General features: G+C 53.2%; 1 protein-coding gene across 1 annotated transcript in view; it reads left to right on the plus strand.

The window, feature by feature from the left end:
• The window catches only part of PLA2G4E (phospholipase A2, group IVE), a 69,741-nt gene extending 50,106 nt beyond the window's left edge, over nucleotides 1-19,635 (plus strand). The window contains exons 6-20 of the mRNA XM_011989262.1: nucleotides 1,219-1,261; nucleotides 2,714-2,777; nucleotides 3,653-3,831; nucleotides 3,936-4,022; nucleotides 4,378-4,415; nucleotides 6,624-6,759; nucleotides 8,356-8,492; nucleotides 10,867-11,089; nucleotides 13,470-13,584; nucleotides 14,139-14,276; nucleotides 15,249-15,356; nucleotides 16,025-16,228; nucleotides 17,406-17,572; nucleotides 18,770-18,953; nucleotides 19,415-19,635. Of these exons, the coding sequence (XP_011844652.1) occupies nucleotides 1,219-1,261; nucleotides 2,714-2,777; nucleotides 3,653-3,831; nucleotides 3,936-4,022; nucleotides 4,378-4,415; nucleotides 6,624-6,759; nucleotides 8,356-8,492; nucleotides 10,867-11,089; nucleotides 13,470-13,584; nucleotides 14,139-14,276; nucleotides 15,249-15,356; nucleotides 16,025-16,228; nucleotides 17,406-17,572; nucleotides 18,770-18,953; nucleotides 19,415-19,635 (2,044 nt within the window). The remainder of the gene's footprint in view (nucleotides 1-1,218; nucleotides 1,262-2,713; nucleotides 2,778-3,652; nucleotides 3,832-3,935; nucleotides 4,023-4,377; nucleotides 4,416-6,623; nucleotides 6,760-8,355; nucleotides 8,493-10,866; nucleotides 11,090-13,469; nucleotides 13,585-14,138; nucleotides 14,277-15,248; nucleotides 15,357-16,024; nucleotides 16,229-17,405; nucleotides 17,573-18,769; nucleotides 18,954-19,414) is intronic.
• The last annotated feature ends 834 nt before the right edge of the window (nucleotides 19,636-20,469 follow it).

Genomic DNA, 20,469 nt, shown 5'->3' on the forward strand with positions numbered 1-20,469 from the left:
AGGAAGGGAGGAAGGGAGGAAGGGAGGAAGGGAGGAAGGGAGGAAGGGAGGGAGGGAGGGAGGGAAAAATCCCACCTCAGGCCAGGCAGAGTGCCCTGTAACTGGGCACTCTTCCTTCTTCTTCACCTGGCAGGGCTGGGCCCCCCATACTTGTGATGAATCCAGGCACAGAAGGAGGATGACAGGTGGGAGACAGGACAACAGCGTTCATCAGCTGCCACTCAGAGAATCCTCTGCCTAGAGGATCTTCAAACTATGTGAGGGAACTTACTTCCATCAACAACTGATTGGCAAATTAAGATCAACTTTATGTATTTCATATTGAAGAAAATCGAAGCTCTCCCCTCCAATTCTTGATTTGACAGGATTTTTAGAGGGCGGAGAAAGCTCCTGGGTTGAATTAGAAAGTGGCTTCCAAAATGAAACGTGGCACACTTGGTAATAAGAGTTGATCTGGTGAAACCCTGTCTCTACTAAAATACAAAACACTAGCTGGGCATGGTGACACGCACCTGTAATCCCAGCTACTCAGGAGGCTAAGGCAGGAGAATTGCTTGAACCCAGGAGGTAGAGGTTGCAGTGAGCCCAGACCGCGCCATTGCACTCCAGCCTGGGCAACAGAGTGAGACTCCTTCTCAACAACAACAAAAAAGTTGATCTGGAGACACAGTCACCTTGGGCTTAATTTTGACAAGGGATGCTGTGGACCCTGCCAGGCTAATTGAAATCTTGGAGGCTTATGTTCTCAACTTTATAACACAAGGGCAATTAACATTCACCCTCTCGGCTAGGTCAGACTGTTAAATGCATAAGTTCGATAAAGCACAGAATGGAGAATGGATCATTTTTGCTACGGAAACTGTTGTGTCTGCTCTAGCTGGCAGGTTGCAGCCATTTCTTGCAACCTATTTATTCTTCTAACCCCATGCATTTGCATCTGGTTGGACATAAAAAACAGTTATCCTTAAAAACAAAAATTGAACTCTCCTACTCTTCTAACCTATAAATCTATTTTTTTCTTGGACATTCTGTTTCAAATGTATGCCAGTTTCCTCCCTGACAACCTGTAAGCCTAAGGTTTCTGAAGCTAATATTTTTTATGAGAACGAAGAAGGCTCTGATATTCTGTTATTGACCCTATTCATTCCCTTTGTCACCGTTAGAAGAAACCAGTCAAGAATGCTAGAATTGACCAGGAGTTCTCCTTTTGTTTTTCAGTCCCTCTCCACCTGAGACCCTCGTCACCAATGGCGTGCTGGTGGTAATTGCCTTCCTGGGTTCCTGTCGCTCCAGAGGCCACAGCTGGCTGCTGCTCTCAGGGGAACAGGACCAGGGGAGAAAACACTGGGCCCAGCTTGGTCTCTGTCCTATCCTGACCTCTGCAGGAGTTAGACTAATCGAGGCCAGCCAAATGGGGCACAGGCAGCACTGGGGCATGAGCTGGGGCTTCTGTACAGAGGGAAGAGGTAGCTGGGACATCACGCTGGTCTGGCACTCCATATCCCAAAAGTGACCCTTCCCCTTAAGAACCTCCCCAATAAAAGAACCCACTAAGTGCAGCCTCCTCTCAGACTCAGTCTTGGTCCTGTACCTCACGACTCCAGTCATTCTACAAGCACAATTTACCTTTTTTTTTTTTTTTTTTTTTTTTGAGACCAGGTCTCACTCTGTCACCCAGGGCTGAAATGCAGTGCTGCGAACTCAGATCACCGCAACCTCTGCCTCCTGGGCTCAAGCACACTGCCATGCCCAGCTATTATTTTCTATTTTGTATTTTGTATTTTTATTTTGTAGAGACGGCGTTTTGACATGTTGCCCAGGCTGGTTTCAAACTCCTGAGCTCAAGCGATCTGCCCGCCTCAGCCTCCCAAAGTGCTGGGATTACAGGTGTGAGCTACCATGCCTGGCCTACAAGCACAATTTCTGTATTAAAAATTGTTTCATAGCCAGTCACGGTGGCTCATGCCTATAATCCCAGTACTTTGAGAGGCCGAGGTGGGGGGATCACTTGAGCCCAGGAGTTCAGAACAAGTCTGAGTAACATAGTGAGACTCTATCCCTATAAAAAAATACAAAAATTAGCCAGGCATGGTAACATGTGTCTATAGTCCCAGCTACTCAGGAGGCTGAGGTGGGAGGATCGCTTTAGCCCAGGAGGTCGAGGCTGCAGTGAGCTGTGATTATGCCGCTGCACTCCAGCCTGGGTGACAGAGTGAGACCCTGTGTCAAAAACAAAAATTCGTATTTTAGCTGTTGGTACAGCATTTTAACTAAATGCATCCAGTGCCTCAGGGTCCAAGGAGACCCCTCCCTCAAAAAGAAGAGTCTGGGAATGTGTGGCAAAGGAGTATGGTCTGCCTCAGCACCTTGACAAGGCTGTTTTGTTGGAAGCTCTCACTTTGAAAGCTCAGAGTTGAACATTCCCTCAGGTCAGATCCCCGACCTGCAGCTGAGCACCTGACCCCTAGTAAACTGCGACCGTGGGTCCTAGACGTCCTAGGACAGCTTCATAGTCAAGTGTCCTACCTCTGAGTGAGATGGCATGCCTTGACTGGGTTCAGAAAACGTGGTCAACACACTCTGCATTCTCCAGCATCAGCCCAGCCAGACCAATGCTGAATTTATCCTCTGGTCCTTCCTCTCCCTTCAGCCTGGAAGAGCAAGGAGGTGGCTGGTGCTCAGACACTCAGTGACCCTCCCTTGTGTTTTACAGTCTCGACAAGTCTCCTGCCTGGAGGTTCATGCACAATCCAGGAGGCGGAGGAAGAGGGAGAAAAGTGAGCTGTTCTGCCTTTTCTGCCTACTGGGGGACAAGGGGGAGCTGCTTCCAAAGCCCATGAGCATCAGACTCCGCCTGGTCTGGGGCTTTCCTGGGCTCAGGGGGACCAAAAGCTTGGCCACAACTCCTCAGAATCATCTCATCCCCAGGGATCATGAGCCCTGGCCTCCCAGCCTGCTCTGTAAAGGGCATGTTCTCCCAAGCACCCACATAACCTTGGAATGTCCCGGGTCTGGGGTCCCAGTGCTGCCCCCTCTGTCCATGCTTGCTGTGCCGTGCCCTGTCAGGACCTCAGAGTGCCTGGGTCAGTGAGGTGGTCAGCACCCGATGCCCAAGGCCCCTCTAACTATGCCCCTTCCTCTAGGCGGACCACAGCTCACAAACGGTCCTAGCACTTTAGAGCTGGCAGAGACCTAAGAGATCCATGAATACCATACCCCCACCCTGCTCCCCACCCCCCACCCCCGTGTTGCCCATGCAAGGCTACCAGACATGAGGGAAGAAGGGAGGATAGAAGAGGCATCTACCTCAAGACTGACAGTGTGCTGAGGGCCTGCCTCCTCAGCAGTGGGCAGGTTACTTTGGGGCATCTTCTGGCAAAGCTGAGCCAAGGACTGGTCCTGAGGACCTTCTCAGCATCTCAAAGGGTTTTCTGGGGACTACATTTGTCCACATCCTCATAAACCTCATTAAAATGCAGGTTCCTGGGCCCTGCCCTACCCTCTAGATTGACAGTCTCTGGGGAATTTGAACCAGTGCCCCAGGTGATTCTAAACTCTTCCTGGACACCTCCAGAGGGGCTTTTTGCTGGACCAAGTTGCGGGTGGGGGGTGAGAGGCTCCTGGGGTCTCACCCTCTTGTCCTCTCTCCCAGTGAAGGACCTTCTGGTGATGGTGAGCGAGTCCTTTCAGAACACCCAGCATGTCCGGCCCTGCTTGGAACCCTGCTGTCCAACCTCTGCCTGCTTCCAAACCTCCGCCTGCTTCCACTACCCCAAGTATTTCCAGTCCCAGGTGCACGTGGAAGTGCCCAAGAGTCACTGGAGCTGTGGGGTACAAGGCGGCCGACACTGGGGAAGGTGTGGGGGACTGGGGCAAGTGGGGGGTGCCAGAGGAGCCCCCCCAGCCCCTCTCACAGAACCCGCCCATCCCTCCAGCTTTGCTGCTGCGGCTCTCACAAGAACGGCCCCGTCAGCCAGCCCCTCGACTGCCTTTCCGATGGTCAGGTGATGACCCTGCCTGTGGTGAGTGCCTGGGTCTGGGAAGGGCCCTTGAGTTACTTTCCCTGGAGCTCCCGTGGCAAGGAGATGGGGAGAGCCTGGGGAGGGCACAAGAGGGAAGGTGGCTTGTGAGGGTCTCCCTCAGGCAGGATGGAGGAGTCTTGTGAGGCAGGAGACTGATGAGCTACAGTGTGGTCCAAAGAGTGTATGGAGGCTGAGTTGGAGATGGTGGGGAGATCGTGTCCAGAAGAGGGAAGCAGGGATGGGGTGCCTGTGTGTGCATGTGTGTGCTGAATGGGGTCTGGGTGACAGTGTGGATCTGGGGTCACTTGGCTCTGAATTGTCACCTCTGACAAGCTTTTCATCTTTCCCTCCCCAGGGCGAGAGTTATGAATTACACATGAAGTCTACACCCTGGTACAGTACTCACATTCTGTCTGTGCCCCTCACTCATTCATACTAGTGGGTGTGCAGTGGCATCTCACTGTGTTTTGATTTGCATCTCCCCTACGGCTGAAGATGTTGGACATCTTTCCATGGGCTGATTGGCATATCTTCTTTGGAGACATTTCTATTCAGATCTTTTGCCCCCTTTTTATGTGGGTTATTTGTGTTTATATTGTTAAGTTGTAAGAGTGTTTGACATATGCCAGATACAAATCCCTTGTCAGATATATGATTTGTAAACATTTCCTCTTGTTCTGTGGCTTATCTTTTCACATTCTTGGTGGTGTCCTTTGAAGCACAAAGGACTTTAATTTTGATGAAATTTGTTTTTTTATCTTGTCACTTGTGCTTTTGGTGTCATATCTCAGAAACCAGAAATCATTGCCTAATCCAATGTCCTGAAATTTTTATTTATTTTATTTTATTTTGAGATGGAATCTCACTGTCGCCCAGGCTAGAGTGCAGTGGTGCGATCTCAGCTCACTGCAACCTCCGCCTCCTGGGTGAAGCGATTCTCCTGCCTCAGCCTCCCCAGTAGCTGGGAATACAGGTGCACACCTCTACACCTGGCTAATTTTTGTATTTTCAGTAGAGATGAGGTTTCGCCGTATTGGCCAGGCTGGTCTTGAACTCCTGACCTCAAGTGATCCACCCTCCTCGGCTTCCCAAAGTGCTGGGATTACAAGTGTGCACCATCGTGCCCGACCAAGGTCCTGAAAATGTATTCCCACGTTTTTTTTCTAAGACTTGTTTAGTTTTAGCTTTCACATTTAGGTCTATGATCAATTTTTAGGTAATTAATCTATACAGTGTAAAAGAGGGGCCCAACCTCGTTCTTTGCCATGTGGATATCCAGTTGTCTCAGCACCATCTCCTGAAAACAACATTGTTTTCAGAAATCTTGACTGTGAGAAATCAAGTGGCCATGATTTCTATTTACAGTTTGATTAGTTATTTGCCCTTGGAAAAGCTCTTTACCCTTACTGAGTCTCCGTTTTCCTCATCTGTACATTGGGAGAATAACAAGGATCCTATGAATCACTGGGTTGCTCTGAGGATCCAGCTAGACAGCACGTGCGAAGTACTCAGTAATCCATCTGGCAAGTGGGATGCTCAGCAAACGTCAACTAATGTTATTGTTATTATGGTTGTTGTATTATTATTCATTCCCTGTTGAGGCCAAAGAAAGAATTATTTTCTAACAGCTGTGTCTGTAGCCCTGTGCTAGACAAAGAGGAGACATGATGGAAATCTCCCAGGCCCTGCCTTCAAGGAAATGTGGCTTTGTTAGTGAGCCAAGGCTCAGTTGGAAATGGTCAAGGTACATTCATCTGGAGTCACTGGGGAGCTGGGCCTCGGAGGATGCACAGGCTGGAGGTGGGCAAAGGGAGGACACTTCTGGTGAAGGCGGGGGCTCTGGGACCTGACCCAGAAGCTTCGAGGGTAGTTTCAGGTGAGCTTGGAAAGGTCAGGCAGGGTCTTGGATGCCAGGCCAGGAGCCTGGACTTGTTTGGGGCAGGGATGTGATTTAAAAAAGAGGACAAGCATTGGGCATGTCACAGAGGCTCCTGCCCCACCTGCCTGCAGACCTGTGAGGTGACACAGTGAGATCAGGGATGTGACGGTTTTTGTCAGTTGCACACACACACACAGGATAATTGTTATTCTAGGAACAGGAAGAGCTCATTGAAGAATGTGAGCTCCATAGGAACAGGGAGTTTGTTTACCTAGCACAGAAGAGTCCATACCGTGGGGCCTTGTTCAGAGGGATTTGGCAAAATGATCTCAGAGCCTCTTGTCACCCATGCCTGGTCCTAGGCTAGAGAAGCCACCTGGGGGAAGACTTTCTGGACCTTCCAGATGTGGCCGAGGAGACAGAGGACTCAAAGTGTCCCTAACGCAGTGCCAATGGTTATCTTTTGTTGAGTAGCAGCTCGCATGGTGCCGGCTAAGGCTTTGGGGACTTTGCATTTGTTATCTCTTTAAGTGCTGAAGACAGTGCTGAGAGTTCAGCACGATTCGCCCCACTTTACAGATGAGAAAGTGGAGACCCACGGTCGCAGAAGTGGTCCCTGGCAGAAGTAGGCTTTGAGCCTAGGTCCAGTGGACCCTAAAGCTGTGTCTACTCCAGTGGAGGTAGAGGCTGCAGGCCCACTACAGAGTCCTCTCTCCCTCCAGCCCTGAGATGCCGGACGTGCGGCTGGGCTTCAGCCTGTGCCCAGCAGAGCTGGAGTTTCTGCAGAAGCGGAAGGTGGTGGTGGCCAAGGCCCTGAAGCAGGTGTTGCAGTTGGAGGCGGACCTGCAGGAGGATGAGGTGGGTAATCAGGGGTGTGGCCAGCCTGCGACCAGCTGGTCCTTCCAGCACCACGCCCTGCCAGCCAACCCAGGCCCTGCCCTGCCCCAGGCGCCACCTCCGTGGATGCTTTTACTGCTGAGGTACAGGCATCCTGGTGAGAGCTGTGCTGGAAGTGATTCCGTTTTATATTCACAAGAGAAGGGGAGAGCAAAATGGAGAGAGAGAGGACAGAGCCCCAGCGGCTCCTGCCAAACACTAAGAGCCCCTGCGGTGGCTAAAGGGGCCTTGCCCAGGGACAAAATGCCCTCCTCACCCCAGCCAGGAAAACATTTTAAGCTGTACCACCTCCTGCACCCCACACCTCCACCCAAAAGGCCTTAAGTCCTTCTTTCCCCTCTTGTCTCTCCTCTGAAACCTGCACAGGTAGACACCTCCAGAAATAACAGCGCTAGGAAGCTGGAGACAAACAACTTGTACTCCAAGGGTCAGCCCCTTCTTCCTGCGGGGGCAGACGGTGGGCCTCTGTCACAGCCCTCTGTTGCCTCCCTTGTGTGGACCAAGGCCCACACTCCCTGGGCAGCAGGCAAGCCCTCCAAGCGCCTGCCTTCTGAGGCTGACCCTAGGTGAGGACAGAGACCTGGCAGGTGCCCGAGGAGGACATAGTGCTTTAGCCAATGGAAGGCTCTTACAGCCCCCACTCAAATGAAAACAGATGGAGTAAGTCTCGAAAAAGAGCCCCCATCTCCCTCCTTTTTTTTTTTCTCCTCCTTGAGATAGAGTCTTGCTCTGTTGCCCAGGCTGGAGTGCAGTGGCACCATCACAGCTCACTGCAGCCTCCACCTCCCAGGCTCAAGCAATCCTCCTACCTCAGCCTCCCAAGTAGCTGGGACTTCAGGAACAAGCCACGACGCTGGGCTAATTTCTGTAATTTTTGTAGAGATGGAGTTTCCCCATGTTGCCGAGGCTGGTCTTAAACTCCTGGGCTTAAGCAATCTGCCCACCTCAGCCCGCCGAAGTGCTAGGATTGCAAGCGTGAGCTACTGTGCCTGGCCCTATCTTTAGGGAAACATTCCAGGGGTCTCTTAAACCTCCGTCGACCCAGAGCTGGCAACCCTGCTCCTTCCCACATCACCAGTGCATTGACTCTTGGCCTTGCCATACAGTACCTGCTGAGCAGGCGCCGTGTGCCAGGCCTGGTGCCTACATCAGATCCAGCTACGGAAGATGGTGGTTTCTCCCACTGAGGGATCACACGTTAGTAGAGTTCTTGAACAAGCTGCCCACTCCCCTCGGACCCCAGTTTTATCACCTGTTAACTGAGGGCTGGACTAACAGTGCTAAGAACTCTGCTAGCCACAGCTTTCTGTGATTTACCAAGCCTGTGTTAGGCTTCCGAGTCCTTCACTGACACCAACCACTGGGTGTGGAGCTGAGGTCTGTTTCTAGACCCACTGCTCCGTGGAAAGGCAGGTGTCAGGTGGCTCAGCGCGGCACTCCCTGCCCTCTGTAGCCAGCTCTGCCTCCTCCATGGTTCGAAGCTGCTGTCGTTCTGCGTCTTCTCCCAAGCTTTGCCTCTGGAGCCTTCCCCAACCACCTGCCTCTGTGTCACCCCAGGTGCCGCTGATAGCCATCATGGCCACTGGGGGTGGAACAAGATCCATGACCTCCATGTATGGCCACCTGCTGGGGCTACAGAAGCTGAACCTCCTGGACTGTGCCAGCTACATCACTGGCCTGTCAGGGGCCACCTGGTAAGGAGACGTGAGCCACTGTCTGTGGAGCCCAAAGCAAGCTGCAAACAGGCTGGCCTGGGGTCTCAGGTGAAGCTCCTCCCCGCCGCCCAAAGACAGAGTTACTCCTGAAGCCTGGGAAGTGCCCCAGGTGCAGCGGTGTGGCCTTGGGCATGCAGCTTGACCATGCAGTGTGTGTGGCCTTGTATCTGCACAGTGGGGATGACAACAGCTCTAACTTCATGTAGGGGGTGTAAGAGGTTCTCCCACTACTAAGTATGCCAGAGACGCTGTATGCGCTGGCCTTTCGTGTGTTACTGTTTCCCTGGGGCTGTGGTATGGACCCAGGAACATGACCCCATAGTGCTGGGGACATGCAACGGGCAGGGCCCTGTGGCTGAGCTCCCTCCTGCTGACCCTCTGCTGGTGAGCAGGGCCAGGAGCTGAGCACGGGGTTCCCCCACAGGGAGGCCAGGGTCAGGTCAGCTTCCCCACAGAAGGCACAGTGCCTGTAGCCCACTGTACCTTTAGGGGCCCCCAAAAATAGGTTAATTTCTTTTAAAATCAGGATTGTTTCATTAACAAACTTATAGGTTGAAGAAAATGTTTTAATAATAATATGAATACATTTGTCTTTATATAACACAGTCATCAAATATAAATTTTAATTTTTTTATGTGGCCAGGTATGGTGGCTCACATCTGTAATACCAGCACTTTGGGAGGCAGAGGCAGAAGGATTGCTTGAGGCCAGGAGTTCAAGACCAGGCTGGGCCACCTAGGGAGGTCTTGTCTCTAAAAAAAAATAAAAAGTAAAATAAAAAATAAAAAATAAATCAATGTTTTTTGTGGGGCCCATCAAAATCCTCCTGTGGCCCTGGTTCAGCGTGGCCTATCAAGCAGGACCGTGTCCTGTCTGTGACTGGTGGGCCTGTGAGCCCCAAAGTCCCTTGCTGTGCCTTGTATACTGGAGGAGTTCTGAGTAGCCCCCATGTGAGCAAGTGGATGTGAATGGGCCTTGGAAAGCCAAGGGCTCCTGTGCCACGCACTTCCCCAGGGGGCAGAAGCGCCAGCCCAGGTGGGACAGAAGGAGCTATTTCCCTCTGGCTAAGCACTGGAGTCACTGCTTCCTGTGGCTCATCTTGTCTCTTCCTCACAAAAACTATCAGGGAGGCGCTGTCGTTATTTTTCAGCTGGAGAAACAAAGTAATTTGCCAGGGACGCTCAGTTAACGAGCAGTGGAGTGGAATTTGAACCCAGTCATGGGCCCACATCCTTAACCTCCACGCTAAATGGCTGTCCCAGGTAGTAGGTTAAGAAGGTAACTTGCTTCCAGCAGGCTGAGGGGCACGTGTGTCCTCCTGGACTATTGTGCGATAGACAGAAAGCGGGAGGAACTCAGGCCCAGCCAGCGTGGGATGGGTGGGGCCCCCTGGCCTGGGGAAAACACAAGTCATATTCTTTTAAAAACTCATTTGCAATGGCTTCTGGAAGCTTTTTTAAAGTGTAAAATTAATGGGTGAAGCTTATGGAGAGCAGGGTGCTTTTTGTTGAAAAGTCTCCTGACCACCTCCCACCTTCCCAAAAACAAGTCCTGTGAGGGAAGAGGCCCGTTTCCTTCAATGTGAAGCCGCAGACTAGCTCCACTGCCAGGGAGGTCGTTCTCGGGCACAGAATGAAAAGGACCTTTCCCTGTCCTGACATAGAAAAGCTGGATCCAGGCCACAGACAGGCAGACTGAGGCCAGACCCAGGGCTAGCGGGATCACCTCTTTGTGTTGCTCCCCCTGCAACCAACATGTAAGTTAAGAAGAGAAAGGGAAATAAATCCTCAGTCAACATCAGAATTACAGGAATTAACGTGGCAGAGTGGAAAGAGCCAGGACCTGAAATCAGCCGAGGCTGGGTTTAAATGTGGGCTCCAGCATTTATTTTGTGCCATGCACTGTTCTAACCACCCCACATCACCTTCGCTCATGTAATCTCCACCAGAACTCTATGAAGCAGGTACAATTATTGTAATTCTCCCCATTCCACAGACAGGAAAACTGAAGGGAACGGTGATTAAGTAGCTTGCCCAAGATCACACAGCTAGTGAGCGGTAGAGCCTGGCTTGATCCAGAAAGATCTGGATCCAGAATCTTCATCTTAACCGCTGTTATGCCTGGCACACAGTGGGCATTCGAGAGCTGGTAGCACTTGTGATTATGAGTAATAATGTTCACCTTCCCCTGCTCCTCGCTGCCCGCCAGGCCTCTGCCTCACCCCTGCTCTCCAGGTTCCCCTCCTGGCAGGTTAGGGTTCCCAGTGGCCTGCCTACCTTCCCTCCTGCCCGGGTCCAGGACTGATCAGACAAGGGCCAGGGCAGCCCTGTCAGCTGTGCCTGTCTCTCTCCAGGACCATGGCTACCTTGTACCGGGACCCTGACTGGTCCTCCAAAAACCTGGAGCCTGCTATCTTTGAGGCCCGGAGACACGTGGTAAAGGACAAGCTACCCTCCCTGTTCCCAGACCAGCTCCTCAAATTCCGGGAGGAGCTCCGGCAGCGCAGCCAGGAAGGCTACAGGGTCACCTTTACAGACTTCTGGGGCCTGCTGATAGAGACCTGCCTGGGGGACGAGGTAGGCGCTCAGCTTCTCCCGGGCCCCACCCTGCCCTGGCTGATGCCTGGCTCTCTCTTCCTCAGGGAAGTCAGGACTTTCACTGCGCACAGGGAGTTAGGTTAGACCTGCGGGAGTATCCTCGGGCTGGAAGACCCATCAGGTGTCGGAATCTACACCGGAGGAAGGTGGTGGGATTGTCTCCCGTGTGCCCTTTAGAGGACGGCTGAGACCCTCGTGTTGGAGGCAACCCTGCCTGGAGGCAGCGTGTCCTCTGAGAGCCACACCAAGACACCTGAGAGGGAAAAACGGAGAGGAAGCTGGGGAAGACTGGAAAGCAGTGACGCCGTGAAGCGACTCTTACCCTAGGGGTGGGGAGAGGAAGAAAGGTCAGGTGGCAGCATCCCAGACCACGGCGGGGTCTGCAAGGCCCTTGGAGGGTCCTCCAGCCAAAGCTGGCTGTCACAGGAGTCCCGCGTCTCCCAGAACGGGCCAGCCTCAGTATCCCTGCGCCACTCAGTCACAGGAAGTGTAGCCTCAGCACAGACTCAGCTGTGGATTTCAGAGCACAGCAGCTGGAGTCCTTAGTCAGTAACACTCTCTGCAGTTAGAGGTCTGGGGGGCTCATTCCCGCAGCCACCAATGGGCCCAATGAGGTTCCTTCCTATTCTGAGATCCAATGATCTGACTAATACGTGCCCAAGAAGAGGACCAGCCTGTCTTGGGTGGCTGCTGCTGTGAGAACTGTGACCCAACCAGGCTGGTCCTTTTCCTGGACAATTGGCAGAGCAGAGGGATCCCCAAGGGGTGTTGTGATCCTGGACATCAGGGTAGGCTCAGCTGACACCTGTGCCCTTTAGGCTGCACAAGCCGAGATGAACCAACTTTTGCTGTTGCTTGGCCCCAAAGCAGAGCTTCCCACCTAACCTCTACCCAGGCCCATGTTTCTCTGCTCCACTCCAAAGGTGTCTGTGGAGTTCTGGATTCAAATGAGAACTTGCTAGAAAATTATTGCAGCAATTATTTTTTATAATAGTAGGTCCCATCTTCCAGAAAGTCAGACAGTTTGAGCAACTGAGAATGACTGGACCCTCATCTTCAATCTTCCCTCATTCCTTCAATTAAATTACTTGAGTACCTCCTGCGTGCCAGGAACTGTGCTGGCAAATGGGGATCCAGAAAGGAATTGGACATGGCTTCCAAGCCGAGGTGCCCGCCACTTCTGACGGATCCCACCCACCCTGCCCCTGTTACAACCCACCACCTAACCTGTTCTCCCTATGAAGCAGAGCAGGCAGAGGCCAAGGGCGTCAGCTTTGGGATTCAGGCAGGATGGGGTTGAAATTCAGGCCCTGCTCTCTACTATTCCTTAAGTGGGAATTACATCAATAAGTACTAGTTAACATTTTCAACAATATTGTAACAATCGTGAGTGCCGCATATGATGAGGAGGAAGCACCGAGTCTTCCGACATCAGGAGTCTCAGCATTCTGGCCAGGACAGGAGCTCCTTTCCCGTGGGCCCCCTTGACAAAGAATGTGGACCGGCTCTTCCCTGAGCCTGCAGCTTTACTTCCGGGACAGTCAGCTCTGTGATGCCCAGATCTCTGGGCCCAGTGATGACCCTATTTGCTTTCAAAGGAGACCCACATGTCATTGGGCATATGCATGTGTTTGCCATTCCATACGGGTTCTGTAGCCTTCACACACTTGGGTGACCGGGATTGGTCACCCAGAAGTCAGCTGCTTGGCCTGGGGTCAGAGCCTGGGCCTCTAAGACCTGGATTCCGCCTCGTCTGCAGTGGCTGACTCACTTTGGGAGGCGGCCTGTGGCCCAGGCTGATCAGCAAGGCTTCCCACTCTGGGGATTAGAGGGACCTCAGCCACCGTCTAGTGCTCAAGTCCTAAGTCTTTTGTTAAAACAAAAAAAAGAAAGGGAGGGGAGGGGAGTGGAGGAAGGGAAACTTCTTTTTCACCCAAGTTTTTACCCCTCAATTGAGGGAGCTCAACACGCCAAGCTGGTTGAAAAAGAAAATGGAGCTGCTCCAGTTCTAGCGGAGGGAAGATGATGGGGCAGAAGATGGGCAGTGCCAGCCTCTCCCACCCCTTCCTCTTTATCTGCTCACCCCCGAGACCAAGACCCTGGGACTCTGAGGGACTGTCCTAAACTGCGGATCCAGTCCCGGCCCCTGTCTAGTGGTGGGCAGCCCGAGAAGGTGGTTCCTATGCCATGGGTGCCTTTTCAGAGTGATTTGGCTGGTGTCAGCTGGGGCTGGTACAGCGTCCTGGTGAGCTCAGGAGCTAGGAAGTGGCTGCAGGGGTCCAGGTTGTCCTCTCATTCTGCACTGCCTCCCCCACACCCTGGGCTGCTGCTTCTCTTTAACCATTTTGTTTCCTCACAGAGAAATGAATGCAAACTGTCAGATCAGCGTGCTGCTTTGAGCTGTGGCCAGAACCCCCTGCCCATCTACCTCACCATCAATGTCAAGGATGATGTAAGCAACCAGGACTTCAGAGGTAACACCAGTGGCTGGTGATTTACAAGTGTCGGGGGGGTCCCTTCTTGGTGGGCAAAAGCACCCATCACCTCCAGGTCCCCCAATCCCATCCATCTTTGTCAACCTTTACATCCAGACTGTGCACACAGCTGGAGAAATCACCTTTGCCATCCCAATCTGCCCTACTGCAAGGGTGAGGCCGACAGGCACCGTCTGCAGCTTCCCTGGGCATGTGTTTGATGGGACTGGGGAAGGCAAAGGTTGTGAAAGGAAGATATTTCTAAGCTGCCCAGAGGGAGAGACTCGAGAGACCTGCCCTGCTTCAGGGTCAGTTTTTGTCCCATTCAACAGGCTCTGAGGTGCAAATGAGCCATCCCCCTTGCCAAGCTGAGCCTTGCCATGCCAGCAGAAGCCAGCCAAGGGTGCCCCCATGTGTCCTTTGGAGGAACTGCGGTCTCCCTGTCCCAGGCTTCCCAAGGCCGGGGCCAGTGCCTGCAGGCAGGAGGGGGGCCTGGCTGTGTGGACAGCTCCCTGGCCTGAGACTGACCCCCTGTCCTGCTGCTTCATGTGCAGAGTGGTTCGAGTTCTCCCCCTACGAGGTGGGTCTGCAGAAGTATGGGGCCTTCATCCCCTCTGAGCTCTTTGGCTCCGAGTTCTTCATGGGGCGGCTGGTGAAGAGGATCCCGGAGTCTCGAATCTGCTACATGCTAGGTGACTGCCTTGGAATTGGTGGAATGACAGGGGGCTGCTGCCTCAGCGCTGGGCCTCCCTGGGTTGGCCCCTGATTATGTGACACTCGGCGCACTCGCCAGCATTGCCTCATCCTAGGAGAGGTCCCAAGTCACTGGGAACCAGAGTTGGTCGGGGGCCTCTCCCAATTTCCTGGTCTCCAGCAGTCTCCCTGCTGTCTGCTCAGCACCACACTGGGAATAGCAGACTCAGACGGAAGCTTCTGTAACTCCCATCCACTCCCCATCTGGCTTCAGGCAGCAGCATGCCTACTTCCAGGGGCCAACCCAGAGCTGGGACCCAAGGGTCCAGGGAGACCACAGGGTAAGGGGCAGGGTCACCAGGGAAGCCTGGCCCAGCCTCCCACCCTAAGAGCCTCGGTCCTTCAGGAGCCGGGCCCACCTAATGCAGGACCCCCTCAAGTTCTTCCCTCCAGAGTCTTAGCTGTGCCTGTCAAAGGGCTTCTTCAGAAACAGACCCACATTCACAGCCCGAACACGCCCTTATTTAAATTAGTTGTCTGTGCCCTCCCCTTCTGTCTATCCCAAACCAACCCATCCCGGAAGATCCACTTCAGTCCCATCACTTCTTCCCCCAGAAGCCCCCAGCCCACGGTGGCCGCTCCTTCCCCTGAACACCTATGCCGTTGAGCATGTGGTTTAGAAAACTGTAGTCAAAACACTTGGGCTTGAACTCTGAACTCTGGCTTCTCACTCACTTGCCAGCATTAAATCCCTGCTGGGGCAGTGAGGGGAGGGAAGGGAAGAGCTGAAGGCTGAGACTCTCAGTCACTGTGTTGAGCTGCACGGGGAAGGAGAGGCACGTGGAAGTCTGTCCCACCTGCAGAGCGGCCAGGCTTGTGGGGGGCCGGCGGGGAGTGGGGGAATCAAGTATCAGTGTCTGTGGGGTCTGGGGCTGTGGGGTGGAGATGCTCATGCTGGCCCTGACTCCCAGGCCTGTGGAGCAGCATCTTCTCCCTGAACCTGCTGGATGCCTGGAACCTGTCACACACCTCAGAAGAGTTTTTCCACAGGTGGACAAGGGAGAAAGTGCAGGACATCGGTGGGTGGCCCCCGGCTTTCCCTCATGGCTGGGTGATGGGGGGCCCCCGGCTTTCCCTCATGGCTGGGTGATGGGGGGCCCTCGGCTCTCCCTCATGGCTGGGTGATGGGGGCCCCCGGCTTTCCCTCATGGCTGGGTGATGGGGGGCCCCCGGCTTTCCCTCATGGCTGGGTGATGGGGGGCGGGGTGTGGATCATGAACCGAGGACGAGGTCCTCTGCCACATGTTTCTGCATCGCCCCCTATGGCCTAAGACACAGGAAGGCAGCTGGGGCTACAGTGTCTTCCCTGCCTGGAGGGGAGGGTGACTGTAGGTGAGTGATGCCCGTGCCAAGGCCCGGAGGCAAGGCTCCCAGCACCCAGGAGAAGTGAGGAGCGTAGGATTTATGGCAGTCACGGGTCGCTCTTTGAAACTCTTTGTCCTCTCCAGGACCCTTCTTACCTGTCTTGCTCCCTCTCCCTCTCTACTGCCTCCCTGCTTTCTCCATGTCTCTCACCTGGGTCCTCCTAACCCCAGTGCCAGGGCCTTGAGAGCCCAGCAAGGAAGGTATGAGCTGCTTTTACAGTGCTCACCCCTGGGTGCCAGGCAACCATGTAGGGGCTTCATGTGGGCAAACTGGGGACCCCACCTCTCATGACCTGCCCTTCATCCCTCCCTCGTCCCTGCAGAAGATGAGCCAATCCTGCCCGAAATCCCCAAATGTGATGCTAACATCCTGGAGACCACGGTAGTGATCCCAGGGTCATGGCTGTCCAATTCTTTCCGAGAAATCCTTACCCACCGGTCCTTCGTGTCTGAGTTTCACAACTTCCTGTCCGGGCTGCAGCTGCACACCAACTACCTCCAGAATGGCCAGTTCTCTAGGTGGAAAGGTAACCCTTCCTGGCTACTCCTTGAGGCCTGCCTCCATATGGAGGAGGAAGATGTGGATGTCAAGGCTGCCATGGAGAAAGCATAAGCAAACTTCTCTGGCTATGTTCACTGGGCCAGGCAGCCCTCTCCCCACGGTGTTTTCCACATTTGGTGGTGTTGCCTTGAACACTGTACGGGTCTGGCAGCAGGGAGTGGTGTGGGTACTTAACTCACAGCATCTGTACAGCAATTCTATATGGAATCTGTACAACAGTCCTAGCAGGTAGAAGTTGGCCCCATGTTATAGATGGGGAAACAGGGGGTCTACCTTTCTGCAGTTGTGCTCTGGGGGTGCCCTTTAATATGAGTGGTACCAGGCACAGTGACTCATACCTGTAACCCCAGCACTTTGGGAGGCCAAGGCTGGAGAATCTCTTGAGTCCAGGAGTTTGAGACCAGCCCGGGCAATGTGGTGAGACCCCATCTCTTAAAAAGAAATTGTTTTTAATTAGCTGGGCATGGTGATAAGCACCTGTAGTCCCAGCTACTTGGGCGCTGAGACGGAAGGATCATTTGAGCCCAGGAGGTCAAGGCTGCAATGAACCATGATCACGCCTGTGCACTCCAGCCTGGGCAATAGAGCAAGACCCTGTCTCAAAATAAATAAATAAATAAAGATACAGTGAGTGGTGCCCCCTGGAACTGGGCAGGATGGCCCAGCTCAGAAACCCAAGTGGTAAGCAGCAGACCCAGGCCTTGAACTGTGGTCCTGAAGCATCAGCTCAGTGCTGCCTCCTCTGCTGCTGAGGCTCTAAGACATTGACCTTCACCTTCTTCAGTATTTTAATTGGCCATGGCCTGCAAATGGCTGCTTGAGCCTGACCTGTTAAGCCTCATCCTCACCATCTGGGACCAATGCGACAGCTGACTCAGGGCCCAGGGTTTACACTATTTGTGGGTGGTCTTAAGCCCCTCATACTCCACAAGTATGAACATCCCATAAAAGACTAGCTCAAAGCCCAAGATAGCGCTATTCTTCCTCAGCCCACCCAGAGGGCACTGGAACTCAGTGGGCATCCTGGTCAGGCTGAAGCGAAGGATGCTCCAGACAGGGCGCTCCGTCCCCCGAGGTGCCTCTGTCCATTGGCTGAGGTCAGGGCACCAGGTGTGTCGGTAACAGGAAGGCTTGGCTTTCAGACACAGTGCTGGATGGTTTCCCAAACCAGCTGACTGAGTCCGCAAACCACCTGTGCCTGCTGGACACTGCGTTCTTTGTCAACTCCAGCTACCCGCCCCTCCTCAGGCCAGAGCGAAAAGTCGACCTCATCATCCACCTCAACTACTGTGCTGGGTCCCAGACAAAGGCAAGTGCGCAGCCTCTCCTGAGATGGGCCCCGCCGTCAGCGGCCTCACTCGCTGTGAGCTGGGAAGAGGCACGCTCTCGACAACCCCCAGACAGCATCAGAGAAATCCAAGCAGCAGTCATGATGGGCAGCCAGACACCCAGACCTCATGGGCAGCCAGCTGGCTCTCACACACCGCGGGGCCCACGTTGACTTAGCAAATTCGAATTTTACTCTTGCCTTGGAGCATTTGCCATATTTGGCAATTCTTCAGCTACAAAAAATGAGTTCTTAAAAATAACCTTAGTAGAGCCCATTCCATTCAAGAGCTTGTAATATCCTATTTTCAAAATGATCACACTCTCCCCTCCCCCAGGGTATATGACCCTCCATGAATTACACTCAAGTGCTCTCAGGTGGGACGGAACAGTGGCGGGGAGAGGAGGGCAGTTGTCAGGACCAGAGGTTTTTATTTATTTTTACTTACTTTGGAAAGTTCTATGTGTATACAGTCCTACCCTGAAGCCAGGGGAAGGAAAGTGTAGACAGACCAACAGGACAACAGTGGAAACAATCTAAGTTTGTAAATGGGTAACAGTGCAGTTTCCTACGTGTGATCTCGTTTGGCCCTTACACCAGCTCTCGGAGGGAGATGGCACAACTGCTATCATTTCTCATGTTACGGATGAGGAAACCGAGGCACAGAGAGACTTGCTTAAGATCGCACAGCTAGTGAGCAGAGGAACGAGGGGCAGAACTGAGGGGTTCTGACACTCTAAGGCAGTATTCTTCCTGCGACATCATGCTTTCAGAGATGCCCTTGCAGAGTCTTTTCTAGCCCTGTACTACTGTCAGCTCCAAAGCCCATGCACATCCCACAGGGGCCTGGGTAGCTCTGGCTTTGTATGGCCTGGTTCCAGTTGCCCTTCCAGGCTACACACCACATCCACCCAAGTCTGTGTTTGGATGGGAACACCATTGAAAGGGCTTCTGTCCATTTTACTTGGGGAAGCAGCTTGCAGCTGGAGGCGCATCAACCTACTACCTCGGGCCTTTTGTCCTGACCTGGCTTTAGTCTCAAAATACCACACACTGGCAAAGCAGCTGGGGAACTGAGTTGTGAGCTGGGGCAATCAGGAAGCTGGGGCTAAGAACTCTGTGCTGCTTCTCCACTCCCACTCCTCCTAATGCTCAAACACACCCTCTGTGCTATTCCAGCCCCTGAAACAAACTTGTGAGTACTGCACTGTGCAGAACATCCCCTTCCCCAAATACGAGCTGCCAGATGAGAATGAAAATCTCAAGGAATGCTACCTGATGGAGAACCCCCAGGAACCCGATGCCCCCATCGTGACTTTCTTCCCACTCATCAATGACACTTTCCAAAAATACAAGGCACCAGGTGAGCTGCCTCTGCACTCAGTTCCCAGCACCCACTGCCCTTGGCCCGGGAGTGCCTTTAGATCTGTAGAGTCTGCTAAGAGCACTAACGGGGAAGCTTGGCTCAGCTCCAGCCTGAGCCAATTTTGGCTTTCACAAAGAAGGGCCCCTCCCCTTCCCTCACCCCCATGGGCTGGTAATGTCATCCCCTATTCTGTCAGTCATTCTACATTTTCTGACATTCAGCCATGTGCCCAGTACTGTGCTTGGTGCTAGGGCAATCCTCCAGTGGGCAAGCCCATACCCTGCCCTGAGGAGCTTGCTGGTGTGCAGGTGTGTGTGGAGGGTGTGCGTGTGTACACATTTTCATGCAGGTGTGTGTGTCCATGAGTGCAGGTTAGTGGGCCTTGGGGAGAGATGTGGCAACAAGTCATTCCAACCTAACATGACAGAGTCTATAACAAGTCCTCCTGCTGCCCGCAGGTGTAGAGCGAAGCCCTGAGGAGCTGGAGCAGGGCCAGGTGGACATTTATGGTCCCAAAACTCCGTATGCCACCAAGGAGCTGACGTACACAGAGGCCACCTTCGACAAGCTGGTAAAACTCTCAGAGTACAACATCCTGAATAATAAGGACACTCTCCTCCAGGCTCTGCGGCTCGCAGTGGAGAAGAAGAAGCGCCTGAAGGGCCAGTGTCCCTCCTAGGCCCCAGGGAGTCTCCCCTATTCTGTGTCAGCTTCTACCGTCAGAGGCACAGGACCCATCAGGGCTGACCAGGTTACTACGCAGCCAGCTCTGCTCTCTGGCAATGGGTGTGAACAGGTTGGCCTGGGCTTTCTAATGAAAAATAAAAATGTTTAAAAGTTAGGAAAGTCCCAGAGAGAGAGAGAGAGAGAGAGAGAGAGAGAGGAGCCCTGTTGGGGTTTTAGACCCACTAGAGTTTCTCTAGGTGTTTCCCTATAGAGAAGGTGATCTCATAGCCACAGGCTCCTACACGTCTGTGGAGAGGAAAAGCCTGAGGAAGAGGCTGGGCCCCCAGAAACCTCGACTCAGAGGCAGAGCCCAGGGCCGGCAGCCCTCCTCTCTTTGCCCCCCACCTCATGTGGCAGGCCTAGAGAAATGCACAGGAGGACCTGAGGGCACTCTGCATTTCCCTGGAAAAACACTCTAAAATTTAAGGCGGTCCTAGTCTTGTGATTTTTGTGTTTTTTTTTAGACGGAGTCTCGCTCTGTTGCCCAGGCTGGAGTGCAATGGCACGATCTTGGCTCACTGCAACCTCTGCCTCCTGGGTTCAAGCAATTCTCCTGCCTCAGCCTCCCAAGTAGCCAGGATTACAAGCACCTGCCACCACACCCAGCTAATTTTTTGTATTTTTAGTAGAGACAGGGTTTTGCCATTTTGGCCAGCTGGTCTTGAACTCCTGACCTCAGATGATTCACCCGCCTCGGCCTCCCACAGTGCTGGGATTACAGGCATGAGCCACCGCGCCTGGCCCTAGTCTCATTATTTTTATAGGCAATTATATTTTGTGATTTTTA

Source organism: Mandrillus leucophaeus, unplaced genomic scaffold, assembly GCF_000951045.1.
Source record: "Mandrillus leucophaeus isolate KB7577 unplaced genomic scaffold, Mleu.le_1.0 Scaffold35, whole genome shotgun sequence".
Classification (NCBI taxonomy): Eukaryota; Metazoa; Chordata; class Mammalia; order Primates; family Cercopithecidae; genus Mandrillus; species Mandrillus leucophaeus.